The sequence below is a fragment of the Oryza glaberrima genome, chromosome 3 (assembly GCF_000147395.1).
Source record: "Oryza glaberrima chromosome 3, OglaRS2, whole genome shotgun sequence".
Classification (NCBI taxonomy): domain Eukaryota; kingdom Viridiplantae; phylum Streptophyta; class Magnoliopsida; order Poales; family Poaceae; genus Oryza; species Oryza glaberrima.
Window position 1 is genome coordinate 15,031,653 of NC_068328.1, and position 14,416 is coordinate 15,046,068.

General features: G+C 43.7%; 2 protein-coding genes across 3 annotated transcripts; one reads left to right on the plus strand and one right to left on the minus strand.

Annotated features, from left to right (window-relative positions):
• The first annotated feature begins 2,794 nt into the window (after positions 1–2,794).
• LOC127766663 (uncharacterized) lies at positions 2,795–7,265 on the plus strand. 2 transcript variants are annotated; one of them, XM_052291775.1, is made up of 7 exons: positions 2,795–2,991; positions 3,683–3,842; positions 4,436–4,576; positions 5,191–5,299; positions 5,404–5,465; positions 6,491–6,618; positions 6,868–7,265. In XM_052291775.1, the coding sequence occupies exons 2-7, from the start codon at positions 3,750–3,752 to the stop codon at positions 6,968–6,970; spliced, it is 636 nt and encodes a 211-aa protein (XP_052147735.1). In that variant the 5' UTR covers positions 2,795–2,991; positions 3,683–3,749; the 3' UTR covers positions 6,971–7,265. The 2 variants fall into 2 exon arrangements, with proteins under 2 accessions (XP_052147735.1, XP_052147736.1); XM_052291776.1 differs by having other exon boundaries at positions 2,799–2,991; positions 6,515–6,618.
• Positions 7,266–8,235: 970 nt separating this feature from the next.
• Positions 8,236–11,602, minus strand: LOC127766662 (uncharacterized). Its single transcript, XM_052291774.1, has 2 exons — positions 9,990–11,602; positions 8,236–8,490 (listed from the first exon to the last, which is right to left on the minus strand). The coding sequence occupies exon 1, from the start codon at positions 11,549–11,551 to the stop codon at positions 10,334–10,336; it is 1,218 nt and encodes a 405-aa protein (XP_052147734.1). The 5' UTR covers positions 11,552–11,602; the 3' UTR covers positions 8,236–8,490; positions 9,990–10,333.
• Positions 11,603–14,416: the final 2,814 nt, after the last annotated feature.

Here is a 14,416-nt window from a genome sequence, read left to right on the forward strand (position 1 = left end):
ATGGCTTAATACAATATTACCCTTTGGAGGGTGAGATATTATTTCCCTATCTCATTTTCAAATAAATTACATGTCTATATATATATTACAATGAGATCTAGAGATAAAAATAAGATTTAGTTTATTTCTAGTCCAATTTTTATTATATATTGTGTTTTATATTTATTTAGATAATTTATTGTTTTATAAGTAGATTAGTTTATCATACCCCATTTATAAAATCCTACGTCTGCCACTGGGGCGGGAACCTTTGATTCGCGGATGGAGATGGGCGAAAGAGACGGTGGATCTCACCTTGGCTGGCGCAGATCTCCCGGCCGGCCTCACCTCCCTCATCGGCTTCCCGCGGCGTCGGTCCCGATTCCGGCAGCGAGGATGCGAGCAACGAAAGCTCGTCTGAGAGATAGACTTAGCTCTGGATTTTGGGCCTTCAACCTATTGGCCCAAGAATTTAGTGCAAATCCTCATTTAGAAACCGAGCAACTTCAAAGCTAGAATATGTCCACCTGCCATCCCTCATCTTTCTGTCCGAGCATCCCTAAACCGCAATACCAGAAATCTACACCCCCAACTTGCAAAATCGGATTAAACAAGGCCCTCTGACAGTATATATGGCTGGTTTCGATGACATGGCAAGTTGACCCGGTCCATTCATGTTGGCTAATTGTTTACGTGGAAAAAAATAAGCCCCACATGTCATTCTCACTCCCCTATCTCTCCCACCTCCCAAAAAGTGCGTCGGCATGGAGTGGTGTGCTGGATGTGGAGACGGCTCGGGGATGGCTGGTGATAGCACCCACGGCGATGGCAAGCTCGACGTGCCACATCACTTGCCCCGTCACTGTCACGCCCGCTCACGATGATGGAGAAGAGAGGGGCGATGGCGAGGCCGCATCCTTGTTTCTCCCCTCCCTCTTCCTCCAAATCCGGCATCCTAACAAGCTCGTCGTGGGCAGTGCACGCGCCGAGGCACTGTGTCGGCCTCCACGCCGTCATCCCCCTTCGTGCCCCGCATGGACAAAGCATCCCTCCTCGTGCGCTGCCATGGTTTATATCAACGAGCTCCGCACTCGTGTGGCCTACCCCGAGGCCTACATGAGACAGGCTGCCGTAGTGAGATAAGAGCCGAGCTTCGACAACGACGGCGGCAATACCTCCTACCACCGCGCTGTAGGTCGATGATGCCCTTTGTGTCCAGTTGCCTGCAAATCTTCTCTGCTTCCCCGTTGCCGTCACACGGCCTTGCTCTTCCTCTACCGGTGACAGGGGTGTGATGTGAGGCAGGCTCGTCAGTTGAGAGCCCTGGTTTCCTTCCCCCGCCACTTCGCATGCCACTACGCCGCCACGGTGTCAAAGCTCCTCGGCAGCTCTGAGTCCAACGAGAGAGCCCCAGACGACGACGGGCCATAGCTGTAGCCCGTAAGAACATGAGCTCGCTAGCTTTGTCGCCTCCCTTCTCTTCTCCTCCATTGCCGTGGATCACCGGAGCTCCCTCGTCGTCGGCCTCCCACCACCTTTTACCTCTCGCGGATAGGCTCGCACCTCCTTTCCCATCGGCAAGCTCTAGGGGAAGAGAGGGGAGAGGTGGAAGTCCACTTACATGTTGGTTCAACATGTTTTCTTTTAAAAAAAGAAAATGATTGGAATGCCACGCCAGCCAAAACAACCATCCATACTACCGTATGGTGAAGATTTCTAGTATTACGATTTAGGTATGCTGATTAAACTCGGTGTATAGATGAGGGACGATAAGTGAGACTTATTCCTATAAAGCTATAAAGTTTAGCCGCAAGTGATCACGTGTTCAAGAATGTCAATCTTTTTCTTTAATGTTAGAGCATTACCAACAATACCAATCCTAGATTTTATGGGATTTGTGGTCAAAAACCGTTCCCAATGGATTCGCTATCATCTCTCTCAATAAATCGAGTTCCCAAAACCTGATTTTTCATTCTCTGCTTATAGAGAATCGAGTTCGCTCCAATCCATCACAAGACGTGCGGACTAGTGCGATCATGAGTAGTGAACGCCAGTTATCACGTACAGTGGGTGACCGTGAGATCACACGATAGGATGAGATTGAGGGTGAAAACACATCGTTCTCCGCGTGCACGTTTCCCAAACTACTAAACGGTGTGTCTTTTGCAAAAATTTTCTATAGGAAAGTAGCTTTAAAAAGAATCATATTAATCCATTTTTGAAATTTAAAATAGTTAATTCTCAATTTATCATGGGCTAATGGCTCTTCTCGTTTTGCGTATATTTCCAATCTTCTCAATCCCCGTCTACTCAAACTCAGCCAAGGGTAGTTTCCAATAAAACCGACTTTTTTTTAACAAAAATAACCAATCTCTTAAATAACCATTTATACAAATTCTCTTTAGGATTAGGATTTTCCAAAACACGCACCGTGGGGACGGAGCTCTTTTGACGTATAATCAATGGGCCGCAGACTTTATGTGAGAAGAGCGTCGCTGATAGATGGGCCCCTCTGACTTTAGGTCAGAGGATCCTCTTCCCGCACCGCGGTGGGGTTGGTGAGGGTCGCACTCCCCCGTGGCCGTCGGATACGATCCCACCTGCGTACACACCGAATCGAACGAGCCGCTCGCCTGTCATCGTCGTGGCATCAAAGGCGCGGAGGTGGGAAGTGCACCCACAGTCTGACCTGACCTGAGTGACCGGACCAGGCCAAACCTCGTGCCGTGCCATTCCCGCGCCGCGAGTGGGGCCCACCCGTCATATGCACGCGCGCCTCTCGCCTCGCCTCGCCTCGCCTCGCCTCGGATCGGATCCATCCGCACCGCCCCCCACCCCACTCCGCATATAGCCCTTCTTTTGTTGGTAGCATCGCCGGCGAGGCCAACCGGATTCGCGACGCGAGCGCGAGGCTCATCACCGACGGCGCCCGCAACCGCGGGAGCGATCCCCTCTCCCCCCGCCGCCCGGCCTGCGGAGAGTAGGGACTCCCTCCCTCTCTCTCTCTCTCCGGTGAGCGACCCAGATCCGCTGCCCCTCTTCCCACCGATCCCCCCGGCAACAACCGGCCAGCTCCGGTTTTGCTGCTGGATTTGGTTGAGCTCGTGGCCTCCTGCGTTCCGAATCCTTGTCCCTCCAGTCTAATTGACTAGTATGTCGTTGTTGTTGTTGTTGATCATGGTGGAGTTGTGGTTGGGGTAGATTTGGCGTAAGTAGCATTTTCCGGTGAGGGTTTTCTTCTTCGACGTTGCCGCGCTTGGGTTTATAGTCAAGTGGGTTGAGGAGGGACAGGAGGAGGTGAAATGATCCTCTTACCGTTTTGGTTATCTCCGTGCGATTTCAATGCAACGCTGGTTTAATTAATATGCCAGATTGGTGATTGGTGAAGATGCCTAGCTCTAAAATCCACAACATGTTTGTTGTTCTAGTCCATATGTCGGCGAGTTTGTGATGCTGATGGCGGCATCCAATTTACTATCCATGGAGTGTGGGGCATCAATTAAGGGGTGATTGTCTTAAAATTCGCGTGTTTGCATTCATCAGGGCTTCTCTTTGGATGAAGCATGCCAGAGATGCATGGTCTAGGTCCATGATGTATGTTGTTGTAGGAGCAACATTTATGATTTAGAGTTTTTATATGGTAGTTTGGGTTTTCCTTGATATTAGGTTAAAGGAATATATCTAACATATTATCACTTTTCAGGAAGTGCACTGGCTGTAGATCGTCAGTCAAGACAACAGTTTATTGGTCAGCGGAGCGGGCTAGAGCAATGTTCTCCCTGGCGTATGGTCTATGGAAGTACATCTTTAACAAGACAGAGTTTCATGTTCTTATTCTAGGTGTTGACAAGGCTGGCAAAACGGTAATAACTTGCAAGCTTGTTTTGGAAATAATAGTTAATATCTATAAGTTTTAATATTGTGTTCTACTTCCTTATGTCACAGTTGTCTGATCATTTATTAATTCAAAGATTTCCCGCCCCTTTCAAATAATTGCACTCATGGTTGTACATTGTCAAGTTCTTTGAATGTACCAATTCGTACACCGTTATGTACCTCAGTGTCTGTATCTTGAAATACAATTTATTGTCATGATGTTCTCTGTAGCATACCGCATAATCTTGTTTTGGGAGACTATTTATTGATTGCATTGATGGGAAATTACTTGACCGTTGGTAAGTGTATTTGAAATGTAGATGGTGTCCATGCAAACTACTACTCTGGTTCTGTTGGAGTATCTAGTATCTTCTACCATTGCTTATAATGGATTTTTAAGTTAACTTTCTTTCATCATGTACATGGTATACTATCTTTCAAGTTGATTTTTATCATGTTCATATTATAGTGCTTATGCTGCACTTCTTCAATTTCATATAAACGCTTTACATATTAAAATGTAGCAATTACAATTTTTTAACCTAAAATTGACATTTTTTTTCTATATTTTATGATATAGACTTTGCTCGAAAAGATAAAATCGATTTATCTGAAAGGAGAAGGGCTTACACCTGATCGCATCGTTCCCACTGTTGGACTTAATATTGGCCGTATTGAAGATGCAAATGCAAAGCTTGTTTTCTGGGATCTGGGAGGTCAGGTATACAGAATTACAGACTGAAAATCTTAATTAAAGATAACAGTCTGGGAGTAACTTGGTCTGCTGTGGTCGATTATCCCTTAAGTAGGCTGTCAAGCTCTTTTTTGTTGGTTACATATTATTTTCAAGATGTATTAGGTGTGGAATGTATACAATAGAAAGTGGAGGAGTAAGATCTAGTTGATTTTATTAGTAACTAGAACTCCTGATGAGGTAAAACATCAAATGATATGCTTAGAGTGAGTGTACACTGAATCATGAATCTTCCTTGTGAATCTGGAACAACAGCATGCTTGAACTCAATCTATTTTCGGAATGGGTGGACAATTTTCATATGATCAATCATATGCTATACTGCTATGCATGTAGTTGCCTGATAATAGAGGATTTGAGAAGCATTGTAGTTGTGCTATTGTTGAATCCATTGGCTACCTACCGTGTTCTTTGTATATTCCATGTTGTTGGGAATTGGGAGGTGTTACCTTCCCTTTGTAATAGGAACTAAAAAACTAAAATTTAGCCTATACAAGTGATTATCTCTCCCAGTAATATAAGATTTTCATTTCTCCTGGTTCATATTTTTGACACACTTTACATGCTTGTCTGCTTGATAGGTTGGACTTCGCACAATCTGGGAAAAATATTATCAAGAGGCCCATGCTATAATATATGTTATTGATGCTGCCGCTGCATCATCATTTGAAGATGCCAAATCTGCTCTAGGTATTTGATTCTTTTGCTTATTTTGTTTTCAATTGTTATACTGGTCAATTTCAAATATGGAAGGAAATTATAGAAGAGATCCTCACATTGAGTTCTTACTTCAGAAAAGGTTCTTCGTCACGAGGATCTTAAAGGGGCACCGCTGCTGATATTTGCAAACAAACAGGTGAATGGTTTGCTTACACTTTCCTGAAATGACCTATGAAATACTAATTTTCTTTGCGTTATTACCCATTGGAACAGCTACTGATTCTTTGGGCTAGAAACTGTGCTACTTCAAATGAAGTTGACATCTCTATTAAAAAAAGATGATAGTCAAATATCTAACAGTATCAAGTTGTTTCAGTTAACATATGTCCATAAAATGTTTGAAATATGAATTATCAAATATACAGAAAGAGAAGTGTAACCTCAGCTCTTGATTGTCTAAATTATTGAATGAGCAGGGAATAGAAAATTTTGTATTTCTCCCATTATGAAATTTGATGTTTTAGGTTTTTCCTGGTCTTCAAGGTTACAACTTGACCCTGATTTTATGAATGTTAGGCTTTTCCTGATGTTTAATGTAGAACTTATGAAACTATTGCTACCAAGAAAATTATAAAATTACTTTGATACTGGATTACTGGTTTCAACAGCTTATCTGTAGTATCATTTTCTATCCTAATCACTCTATACATATATGTTTAGCACCTATTTTAGATCAGAGGGTGTGTAACTGTATAGGTCAAGGTTTCTCAACACATTTGTCACAATTTGCGGAAGTAGAACATTTCTGCGGTGTAGCAATTAGTTCTTCATGTATCTTATTTATTGGAATGGTGTGCTGAATAGCCCTCGTTTTGATGTTCTTGCTTATTGTATGTTCCCCTTGTTGCTATAATTTCAAATGCTTCTCATGATAATATATTTGAGACAGTTAGTTTTCAATTCATGTATAAATTGAGATCAGAAATTGAAAAGGTGGTGAGCAGGAAATAATTTTGTGCCTTCTAGTTTAGTCAAACGATTTATTTCATTCCTCCCAGCTTCCATTAGCTTTGATGTGGCAATTTTTTTTTCCATAAATGGGTCATGTTATCATTTGTGACTTATTTTTTATATATTGATGCTGAACGGTTTTCAAAGTTCATATTCTTATATCAAATTGCTTTGTCAATGATGATTCATCTCATGATATCATGTTTCAAGGTACTATTGAATTTCTTTCAACAGGATTTGCCAGGGGTCATCACTGATGAAGAATTAGCTAGATATCTGCAGCTTAAAGAGCTAGATGAGAGGCCGTACAAGTTTCAAGCTGTATCTGCCTATGATGGGTGAGCACAGTAATCCTACTGGTTTGTTAACTTCATCTGAATATGTAATAATTGAAGAAAATTTTCACGTGTTGTCATGCATAATTTTGCACCTTTCCTCTGGTTGAATAACTATTGTGAGTTATATGCTCATGTTCAAGCTTTACTTTGTTGCTGTACACAATATTACCCTTTGGCCTGGTTATTGTCCATTAGGCATATACGGTTTTTGATACTTTTACTTTGATCTGACGTTGTTATTTGTCTTAGGAGGGGGATCAAATCTGGCATAGATTGGGTGGTGGAACAGATGGAAAGAAGTAAACGCACTGAAGTTCTGAGGGCGCGAGCAGGCTTAACTGGGCAGATTTAGAATGTTGACCCGCAGTTTTCAACAAAGATTTCGAGGAAAAAAAATTCAAGGCATTTGATTGAAAGGGCTTCTGTTACTTATGACAATATGCAGCTTGGCGGATTTCAGCGACTACATGGTTCATCCTTCCAGATGGCACACCAACAAAATTGTTTGACCTTGTGCGTTGGTGAGTGAAGTGATTCGTTTGGTTTATGAGCATGGTATTCTTCTCTGTATCTAAAGATCCCCTTAGGAGTCGTGTTCATATGATTGCTTTTTTTGATACATGGAAAGTGTCCGTATAGAGGAACCAGAGATCGTGCAACCTCTGTAATGTTCTTTGTGAATGGGAAAAAAAAGGGTAAAAGAATCCATTGTAATTGGAGTTCCATAGCATGATCTGTGGACTTGAGCTTCTGATTATAGTTCAGGAGCTAGAAGCTTAGAATTACAACTGATGTAGCATTGACAGGTTGCTCAACTTCAATATTGCCTCGCAGCGCTAAAGACAATGGATAATCATCTAAACCCACGGCGACTGTATAGTATAGCCCGTATCAATGCCATCTCTGAAGTACCATCGGAGAACCGGTGCTTAATGCTTGAATATGAAATCAAGACAAGCTGCATAGGAAGTGATGCAATACACATTTGGACAAACTGGGTTGTGTGCTTGATGCTACTCTACAAAACGATGAATTTTGGTGGATAAATTTTGCCACTGATTTTTCACTCAAACCCGGTTGCCACTCGTCATATGACATGCGAATCCAAGGTCCATGAATCGTACTCGATTGCATCGGTGCAGTCACTATTGGCAGCATTCAGACTCATGCCCCCACTTCAAAAACATGAAAAATCCTGCCAGCATTTAGGCACACGGGAACACAAGAATCTTTCCAGAGTAATTCAGGAAATGAGATGTCTCATGCAACACTAGGAATATACCAGCTCCCTCCCTCTCACAAAAAGGGCAGAATACCACATTGTCAGCAAAGAGAATTCGAGAACACTACAACTCACCATACAGCAAAGACTCGACAACACCACAACTCTTTACTCACCATAAAACATGAATTAGTACCTACCATAGAGCATGAATCAATACTTACCCACCATAGAACATGAATTAATGAATCCAGCAATGGTTCCAAGCAAAAGACCAAAAGGCCGGAGAAGCCAGTCGGACTGCGCTCAGACAATCTGTGATCCATCATTGGCAGCCGATATGCTCACCTGCAATTTTCAAGCTTAAATACACATTCACATGAGCACAACTATAATAACCACAGAAACATTGGAAATGCTAGCATAGCAAACATGGGCACCATAGCAACTACAGTGAGAATCTCTTGGCAAATGGCGGTGCTTTACATGCTGTCCATATTTCTCTTGCTGGCTGGGGAGAGGAAATTTCTTAATGTCCTCATTAAAATTAAAAAAAAAAATGTTGACAGGCTACTGATCCCTCTAAAGCTGAGGCACCTCAGTTCCGGCAAGTGGTTGGGATAACACATCGTTCCTTTTTATTTTTTTGCCTGAAAGAATTATGCAACACTTATTCCAATTTCAAAATGATCCGCTTGGGAAATGAGTAAAAATATTACATGTAATCTGAGAGCCCCTTTGACCACAAAAGGAACTCTACAGATGTAAAATGCACAAGTAACTAAGATCACATTAACAAAAACTTTGCTACTTTTGATGCATGACAATAGATAGCTGCGGGAAAAAAAAATCAGATGGAGCAACTTTTGTAACAGAAGATGCATTCTAAAAAAATAACCAATAAATGCATACTTTCAACATCAACTTTATAATAGTCATGCTTGCAATAGAACAGAAATACAACAAAGAAGTTTACTCAACCAAAACACAATACGAACCCAACCCAATTCTACCATTCCTCATCATGACTATGCACCAGAGTCGACTCTCAGAGCAATCTATATGCTACACAAGAAGAAGCATATATCACATCAACCTAAACCTAACTGCAATTCCATTTTTCGGAGTTTTCATTTATTTAGTGATAAATACTGATATCAAAATAACTATGGGCTTTCTGATAGTCAGCCAAATCAAGCAAGAGAGAAATCCTCAGGCATTTGCTATCCTAAATAACTATGCCAATGATTTCAAATCCATCATCCATGTAATCCCCAAAAATCTGCGACAAAGATATCTAAAATGTTTGTTTAAGAAAATAGTTAGTCAAGTAAACTACAAAAGCATTTCAAAATATCACACAGATTGGTCAGAAATGATGGTAACATAAATGATATTTGGTTGCCTACTGCTTTGATATAGAATGTCATTTATTAAATATTTGTTCCCACTAATAAATTTCACCTATGAATCTGCATTCTATTAGTACAAACTTCAAATGTGAGCGACATATTTGACTGCTGAATCCAGAATGATGAATAAAACAAAGGTAGATTGGTATATGATGTATGTAGCTGTGACCTATCAGTTTATCACCATGTTATGTATAGCGGGATGGTTCAACAAACTAGGTCAATAGCCCCATAGTCTTTGAAGAGAAAAAAAATTCAAACCCAAATCATACAAGTACAAATGATTGAAACATCATCTATTTGCTAAAGAAGACCATTTTGAGGTCTGTAATGTACCAGATGCAGACCATTATTAGGCCAATCATGTACTAGGATACTAGACTTCTTGTAAGTTAGTTCTCTTTCAACATATTGATAACCACAATTTCTGCAATATTCTTCTGTGAGGTATAATACCAAATTATCAGCTCTAAAGGAAGACCACACACAAATTACTTGAATGGATAGCAACAACAGGAATTCATGGTTCATGGTGAACAAGAATCAATAGCTATCGAATAGAGATTCTTAATTAAAACTGAATCATAAGCAGGCATACCAAAAACCGTTACAGCATCAACTTCACAGTAGAATATTGAATTAAAACCAAGTCAATCTTATCAAATAGCTAAATGCATGGCTGTAACAAAAGAAGCTTTGTATATTCAGAAAGACAGACAGCTCACAGCTTCACTTACTTCTCTCAGTGACTTGTCTTGCCATTGCCCTAGAAGAAACCGAAGTGATCGCCCATCCATGAATCACTAAATTCATCCTGAGAGAACTCCACAAGTTTGTTTGCTTAAGACAGAATACATATCCCAGCTAATTTGGAGATACCACAAACTCACATATAGTACTTCTATGGGACTCCACCGCCAGCTAAGTAACTAGAAACACAAGGTAAACTACTACTACAACAAGAGATAATGCCACAAGAACAATAACGACAACAAGAGCGGTAAGGGTCGGTCCCTGAAACATCTGTTTTGACCCAGCTAAACATACAGCATTTCTCCGGCACAACAAATGCCATAGCCCATTACAGCATCCGCCCAAGATTGTCAACCCTCAAGAAGGGCAAGTTCTGCAAATTCCCTAAAATATCTTCCGATGGATCGACATCCAGATGGAAGGTGCCCATGTCCACAACCCCACCGCTGACATTCCCCCTTGCGTGAACATGTCCCCTGGTAGCACCATCTGTAGACTGTGCCTCTTCATTGATGTTAATCCCCCTCACCTCCTCTGCCTGTCCATCACCACCCTCCTCACCCTCACCCCATCCATCCTGCCCATCCATCGGCTCAATGCCGCTCTCCACGCCGCCGAATGATCGCCTCTTGAGCCCGGCACCGACCTTCTTGCGAGCGGTCGTCTTCTTCACCCTACCTCTGGATGACCCGCCCCGCGCGCTCCCATTCTGCGGCTGCCGACCAGCGCTGCCTCCACCACGGCCACCATAGCCCCCCCTACCACCCGAGCCGCCGCCACCAGCGGGCGCATTGTTCCAGGGGAACATCTTGTAGAATGGCTTCCAGTTGCCATTGAGGTCGGCGGAGGTGGGGTAGCCGAGGGGGAAGAACCCCCAGGCGCAGTGGTACATCTCGGTGCCCGGCACGATGGTGGGCGGGGTGGAGATCTCAATAGCCACGAACCCCTTGCGGCAAGACTCGTTGGGGCACTTGAGCGCGCGCCCCACGAGCTCGCGCTGGTACTGGTGGACGTAGGAGCAGAACGGGCAAGCCGTCCAGAACTCGGGGGATTCGGCGGCGACGGGCGCGGCTGGGTGGGACGCGGCGCCTGGATGGGCGTGGGGGACGGCGACGGCGACGGGCGGCGGGGGGCGGCGGTTGGGATCGGAGAGGATGGCGTAGGCGTCGTGGACGAGGCTGAGGGCGACGTCGGCGCCCGGGTGCGGGTTGGTGTCCTGCCTGAGGAGGAGGGCGAGGCGGCGGTAGGCGCGGGAGACGGCGGCGTGGTCGGCCGGGTTGGTGGACGGGGGGAGCTGGAGGACGGCGAGCGGGTCGGCCTGGCCCGAGGGGAGGACCGACTGGGAGGCGAGGAGGACGTCGGTGACGGCGAGGAGCTCGTCGGCGCCGGGGAGGAGCGGGTCCGCCTCCACCGCGCGCTCCGCGAACCGCTTGCACCCGACGAGGTCCCGCGCCGCGAGGAGCTTCCCGGCGATCTCCAGCCACCGCTCCGCCTGCACCCTCCCCGACGCGACGCCGCCGCCGCCGCTGCCGCCGGAGAAGTCCATGGTAGGGTAGGGGAGGGGAGGAAATGGGGGAAATGGTTTTGGTTTTCTGTGGCTGCGTGTGTGTGGGCGTGGGGACGCTTTTGTTTGTTTTTATTTTGTGGGAGGGGACGGAGGAAAGCGTGATACACTCAGTGATTTCTTTCGTGGTTATTACCAATATTGATCCGAGTAATTAACTGCTTTTCCGGTATAATACTTCTTTCATATTTCATATTTCAATGTAGGACGCTGTTGTCTTTTTTTAACGTTTTACCATTCATTTTATTTAAAAAATTTATATAATTATCATTTATTTTATTGTGACTTGATTCATCATCAAATGTTCTTTAAGCATGACATAAATATTTTCATATTCGCACAAAATTTTTTGAATAAAATGAATAAACGTTGGTCGAAAAGTCAACGGCGTCATACATAAAAAACCAACCTATACAACGATGGGATACTACATAGTACAACGAATCTACCCTTTTTATGGGACGGAGGGAGTACTGTACAAGAAAAAAAATTTAATTTCTGCCTAAATAATAAATATCTGAGTATTTGTTTAGGCAACAATTAATATTATTGCTATATATGAGCAACTACCTCTATCCCATAATATCTAAAAAATTCAATTAAGAACCCTATGAATCTAGACATACATTATATCCAGATTTATTTTTAAGGTATTCTTGGGATAGAGAGTAATGCCAATAGTCTACCTGTACTCTCTGAGCAATTAATCCGAGTATATCTTAGAGCATTATCTTTTTAGTTAAGTAGTGGATCTGTACACACATAATAGTAGTTGACTAAATCTCGGCAGGACCCACCACATACCATGTCCTATATGGAAACAACCTACGGATATAGGAGGAGTTCCGCATAAGGAAAAACAACCAGAGTTCTACATGGAAACGACAAGGACTACTCGGATTCTATCCATATTGGTTTCCCTAGTTCTACTTGGACAAAGAGACACCTATGGGTATAAATACAAGACCCCTTAGGAGGAGAGGGGGACAACAAATCGACGACCACCACAATCAACACCCACCACAATCTACGGGACAACATACAAGCCAACATACACCAAGACAAGACGTCGGATATCGACTTCAGGGACAAGCACGGCTAGTCCTCTACGGTGTCTCCGGATACTGTCAAGAGAGACGAAAGCGCTATCTCTGGTCTCGCCGGGCGCAGATTCGAGGAGGAAGACTACCCTGTTGTCGACTACGAGTCAGACCTTCAGACCGCCATGTCGACAACCGTTAGACAGGCTACCCCACATATTGTATTGGTGTTATTATGGTGAATAAAGAGCAACACCGGCTTCGGCCAACAGGATGTAGGGTTATTACCTGACAATTCAGGGGCCCGAACCTGTATAAAAATCCCTGTCTCCATCTCTTTTACCTCAGTCTCGCGTATATCCTAGCACCGACGATCCCCATACCATGCAAATACCAGAATTGCGACATCAAACGTCGCCAGTGGCGCGCCAGGTAGGGGACTTTGGTGCTTCAGGATTTCGACGAGATGGGTTCAAGAGATGGATTCTCCAACAACAAGCTACTCGACGACTTCGGCTGTGAGGAGATCTAACCCGACCGAAGTACATCTTCCGACCAGATCGGAACCATCATCCTCATCGACAACTTGGTCTATCGAGATCATCCAAGCCTCAAGATACGTGGCATACCAAAAGATGTCAGATCATATGATGTCGAACGAGTACACATAAGGTAATTGGTAGATTGGTTTTTCAAATTGATCTACTAATTTCGTAGATATATCCGGCATGTATCTACAAAGATATGCAATATTTTATCTGCAATTTATCGTACCTATTCAGATCATACAGTATTGTCAGATCTATAATTTATTATGTTTACCTAGAGCATGTTTTTTATACAATATCTATTGCACGTATGTTTCTGATGTTAAACCAACTACGGTCTAATGCTGGGGCTCGCTCTGTTATCTTCTATATAAATCATGCTTGTTTACGGTTTACATAATGCCTGATATTTACATCTGCTCGTTATATCATGATAATACTAGAAGATCCATGCAGTTTTTGAGTACATACTCGATATTCTCTGCTATATCTTGTCTTCTAGAAAATATTTTTCAGGAACAATTGAGCACTCTAGTAGGTTGTGGTCGAGTACACCCCACTATCAAGAACATTCTCGACAAATACGGAGTCGTCGCACCCAACTTACCAACGAAGACCGACGACCTATCTCATAGCACCGGCCATGGCTGGACTACTCGAGAAAAGGTTGTTAACGGATAATTCCTCGCAAACGCCATCTGTTTGATCACCCGACATGATTGCGAGTGGACATCCGGATATGCTATAAGTTGGTTATGTGAGTCATGCTGGCCACATGATATGCACATGTAATAAACCAACTTTAGCGCCCCTATAGGTGATTAAGAGACTCCTACTCCTGGTTCTCGAACCAGTAAAACGTAGTGATCTCTCTCGCCTAAAGTGGTCGAGTTACGACTACTGCCTGGTCCTCGACCAGCGATGTAGCGTTTCTCCCACCACTTTCACTTTAAGTGGTCGAGTTACGACTACTGCCTGGTCCTCGACCAGCGATGTAGCGTTTCTCCCACTATTTTCACTTTAAGTGGTCGAGTTACGACTACTGCTTGGTCCTCGACCAGCGATATAGCGTTTCTCCAACTACCCTTACTTCTAGTGGTCGAGTTTAGACTACACCAGGTCCTCGACCAGTGGTGTAACGATTCTCCCACTACTTCCACTTTAAGTGGTCGAGTCACGACTACTGCCTGGTCCTCGACCAGCGATGTAGCGTTTCTCCCACTACTTCCACTTTAAGTGGTCGAGTCACGACTACTGCC